Genomic DNA, 4,768 nt, shown 5'->3' with positions numbered 1-4,768 from the left:
CTAATTATGATAAATTGACAATGAACTACTATAAACATAAACTGGTTTTGGATATCAACGGTTGCATTAGATCTCCGTGGGTTGGTAGCTTGATTATGGAAAACAATTCATGTAGGTTTCAAGATCTCTTTTTAGATCGAAAATTGAGTTTCAGGCAGCTCATCATTATTTTTTTTTTTTGGCAACTTTGCAATTTTGCGGTTTTGTATATCAAACTACGATTTCTTTTCTAAGAATTACTTATTTTCAAAATTCCATTGCATTGTCTGTAACTCCTTACGGTTTCCTTCTATACAGCAATAAATATTAAAGATTTCTGAATAGGAGCTCGAATTTTTTAAAATGCATAGCTTCATTTCTTAGGATCTCATTTTTAGGAATATTAGATTAGATGTCACTTTTTATGCGGAATTACGGGATTTTTACCTATAATATGCTTTTCTCAAAACTTTAAACTTTTATATAAGTGTCAAATAGATCTGCTAATAAACTATTGCACTTACAGTGCCAGGAAAGCGGGCAGCTAACTCGCAGCTTTAAAATCAGGCCTCAGCCAAGCATTTCATTTGTTTCAAACTTGAATTAATTAAACGACAAATTTGTGTTGCAAATATTTTCCGTTGCTCAAGCAGTTTTTACCAACAAACTTAAACTTGTTGAGAGAATATGATTTTTACATTTTTGCAAACCATTGAAAAAGACATTTATTATCCATTTATTTATAATTTCTTAAATGAAAGACTTTTTCTGGACCTAACATTAAAATTATTTGTTTAAATTAACTTAACTCTCTTTTATGACCTCTTTTTAGATGATGATTTGATGATATGTATTTCTGTTTGGTAATCCCTCCAGGCAGTTTTTATCAGATTAAGTTTCGGATTTTCTGCTGTTGGTTAACTTCAACTCAAATTCAAAATTCAAATCAGACATTTGATTTTCGTCTCCATGAGGCAGCATTAATGGTTTACTGAAACAAAAATTTGATTAACTGCGTTCGGATGACCGAGAAAAAGAAGAAAAAGAAAACTAGATAGGATTGTATTAAAAACTTGATATTTCGGAGGAAGCAGGTCCGCACTTTGACTACTGATGTGATTTCAGGAGGTGCTCATTATACTCATGATATCAACAGAAGCATCTGCAATTGCTGGACCGACAAATCCAACAATTTCTTCTTCTTCTGATGGTACTCCTACGACTGGTACTGTTGTACCCTCGACTACCTTTGCACCTGGATACACAACGGGAGTCCCTGGAAACGAAACGACCATTGCTACTGGAAACGAAACGACCATTGCTCCCGGAGTCACGACGGGAGTCCCTGGACTGGTAACCAATTTCGGATATGGAATCACCATGATGGGAGTCGCTGGACCCGCAACTACCGTTGCAGCTGGAGTCACGATGGGAGTCGCTGGACCGGCAACTACCGTTGCAGCTGGAGTCACGATGGGAATCCCTGGACCCGCAACTACCGTTCCAGCTGGAATTACGATGGGAGTCCCTGGACCCGCAACTACCGTTCCAGCTGGAGTCACAATGGGAGTCCCTGGACCGGCAACTACCGTTCCAGCTGGAGTCACGATGGGAGTCCCTGGACCAGCAACTACCGTTGCAGCTGGAGTCACGATGGGAGTCGCTGGACCGGCAACTACCGTTGCAGCTGGAGTCACAATGGGAGTCCCTGGACCGGCAACTACCGTTCCAGCTGGAATTACAATGGGAGCCACTGTACCCGCAACTGCCATTCCAGCTGGAGTCACGATGGGAGTCCCTGGACCCGCAACTACCGTTGCAGCTAGAATTACGATGGGAGCCACTGTACCCGCAACTGCCGTTCCAGCTGGAGTCACGATGGGAGTTCCTGGACCCGCAACTACCGTTCCAGCTGGTGGTGCTACCCCGGCACCGGCAACAGTAGTTGTGGTGGGAACAACAGCTGCTCCCATTTCGAATAATGTTAACATAACTCTCATTAATGCCACTGCTACGTCCGCAAATCTTTCAGTTATAGATGCCAGTGGCTCTTCTGGAACTATCGCCGACATTGTCGCATCATGCCAGTCAGGAGATGTGAATGGTTGTGATTCCATCAGCTACAGCACTAATCCGAGCGCTGCTGTCGAGGCATTTTTGTACGTTAGTGGCTTGATCTCGGGAACCTGGTACGAGATAACAGTGAACCAGTCAACTTTTGATGGAACCGCAAACTCTCTCCACTATGACGATATACGTTTCTGCACCGGTCAGTTAGTTAGAGTTTAATTAGAAATCCTCATCCAAGTCATCAAATCTGGAACAATTATAACCTCGCTTGTCAAATAAACATAACTTATCATCCAAAGTTTTTACCCAGAAATTTTTCTGTATTTTCTTTTTGTGTTTATATTCAGTTACAGAATCATTTTCAAAATAAATCGCAATAATAGAAAACTTTGAAAAATTGTCCTTTATCGTTAGTTTCTGTCAATATTTTTCAAGTTTATGACTGCTTGAGAGAGACACTGTTTAGAAAGATTGTATTCTGTGTAGTGGTACGATATAAGTGAGAACGATTGCTTTATAATAGTTTACAATTCTGTGGTATAATCCCTTAACTATGATAATAATAATAATAATAATTGAGTGTCACTGGTTAAGTAAAACGCAAAAGAAAGAGGGGAGAGGTTTGGCAATAAAAGTCAAATTAAAGGAAAAATTAAACTGAGAGAAATAACTTCTGCAGATAATATGAAAATGAACAATATAAATTGGTACTATGATGGTTTGGGGGAAAGGTTTGGGTATCAACAGTTATGTACCGATAACAATTGTTTGTTTGTTGACTGTTCGCTCAGGTTTGATAGCACGACGAATTCTTTTCAAAGGAAGAAGTCATTTAATGAAAATTTGTCTCTGCTTCAAAATTGGGTTACAGTTAACATTAAGTTCATTTTAAAGTACTTTTTGTAGCAAATAATCGGTTAAATCCATTAATAGAGATTACAATTTTTAATTTTTTTCTTCATTTTCTGATTTTAGTTTTTCTTCTTTTTCATTCACTTCAGATTTCACAGCAAACTTTTTGTATCAATTTCATTGATTGCAGTGTCCAGAGTAGATTTTCGAAATAATAGAAAATGTCATTTTTTTTTGTAATTTAGATCTCATGGCAAATGTTGATTATGAGATTTTCTCTCCAAAATTTATCTCCGATTGCTTGGAATGTCTCAAGTGGCATTAATAGAAAATTTTATTATTCCCATGAGATGAAATTGAAAATTTGATTGTACGACGAGCATCACTTCATGAAATGACCAACCTATGATGAGAAAATTGGCCTTGATTTTCAGTTGTTGACAGCTTAGAGTATTTATGGTATTTTTTATCTCTAACTTGAGGGGATAGCACTCTTTATAGAAATAGCCATTTTTAATCATTTTGTTCTTTTTTTCTTTCAAAAAAGGTTACATTGATAAAAAATGACGGTTATTTTCACGTAAAAACTGTCAAATTTATTTCATTTGTAGAAATAAACAAAACTGTGATGAAGATGAAGGCTTCTGCGTTGAAGCATAAATTCATTTTTGTTGAAATAGTTTCACAGTGCCACAACAAAGTTAGCTGGTGTAAGTTAACTTTTTCTAAGTGTAGGATTGTGCCCGTTTTTCTTGATAAGTTAGTTAGGGCAGAAGGTCTTTAAGAGAACTAAAGTCGCCTAGAGGGCTAACTTGGAGAAAAACAATACTAAGGAATTGTTTTCAAAATTTGTTAGAATTTAGAGGCTAAGGCCCCCGAAGCACCTTAGCTGAATTTTAAATTCTACAAAGATTCCTGCAAGTATTAAATTCACCTCGGAAAAGTCTATCAAGATTTTTGATTCTTGTTGCAAGATTTATCTAGAAATTATTCAACTATTCTTTCTCTGAGCTATGCATATCTTTATCAGTTTAATAAATAACAATGACCAAACTTTCTCTCAGAAAAAGGGAAACGAATTACAACATGGATACAATTTTTTAGAGCCAAATCCGACAGTTCTCCTGTCCAAATTGAACGACACAGCAGTCAGCATCAATGTCGCATTAGTGGGGGGCAATTTTGACGACGCAACCGTTACTTTTGTCCCGAGTGACGTGGGACCAATTACCTTTTCTAAGAGCCAGTTGCCATATGTGGCAGAGGGTCTGACCCCCTTAACTAATTACACCCTCACAATTGTGTTCAGTGTTGGGGCTATTACTAACTGTGGGACCAATGGTCCAGTGTCGGCCAATCCGGGTGACATTGTGTACCAGCCAGGTAATTATTTCCGTTTAATTTGTTCTCAACTCAACAGTATTGGGATCTATTCTGTCCCCCCCCCCCCCCCCCCCCCAGCTTAGTGAGCATAAATTTTTTTATGACCCCCAGACGCACGTGCCATTTTCTTAAATAGTAACGTGCTATATAACAACATATAATTTGTAACTGGGGGTCGTAAAAAAACACAGGGGGGGGGGGGGAACAGAATTGATCCCACCCAGTATTGTACCCTTAAAATTATCAGTATCGAGTTTGGCATTCACGACCTGCTTGGATCTGTTCCCTTTTAAACCAGTGTATATTATACTGCCCCTCCCCCAATCCCCCTCCATTTACACGTGTAACTACATAGTAAAATCAATAATAAATATGGCAGGTGCGATTGAATGTAAATAATATCGTCCAACTAAGCTGATGAACAAAAGAAAATATCCCTAATTATTGTTCTACACACAGTCTGAAGGTTGTGCTCCATAACCTG

The 4,768-nt window shown here is 38.2% G+C and overlaps 1 protein-coding gene across 1 annotated transcript in view; it reads left to right on the top strand.

Moving 5' to 3' along the window:
- Nucleotides 1-1,084: 1,084 nt before the first annotated feature.
- Nucleotides 1,085-4,768, top strand: part of LOC142348265 (uncharacterized) — a 12,857-nt gene continuing 9,173 nt past the window's right edge. The window contains exons 1-2 of the mRNA XM_075399562.1: nt 1,085-2,248; nt 4,006-4,284. Coding sequence (XP_075255677.1) covers nt 1,123-2,248; nt 4,006-4,284 — 1,405 coding nt within the window. The 5' untranslated portion in view covers nt 1,085-1,122. The remainder of the gene's footprint in view (nt 2,249-4,005; nt 4,285-4,768) is intronic.

Source organism: Convolutriloba macropyga, chromosome 10 (assembly GCF_964194025.1).
Source record: "Convolutriloba macropyga chromosome 10, txConMacr16.3, whole genome shotgun sequence".
NCBI lineage: Eukaryota > Metazoa > Xenacoelomorpha > Acoela > Convolutidae > Convolutriloba > Convolutriloba macropyga.
This window is presented reverse-complemented; position numbering and strand designations above follow the sequence as displayed.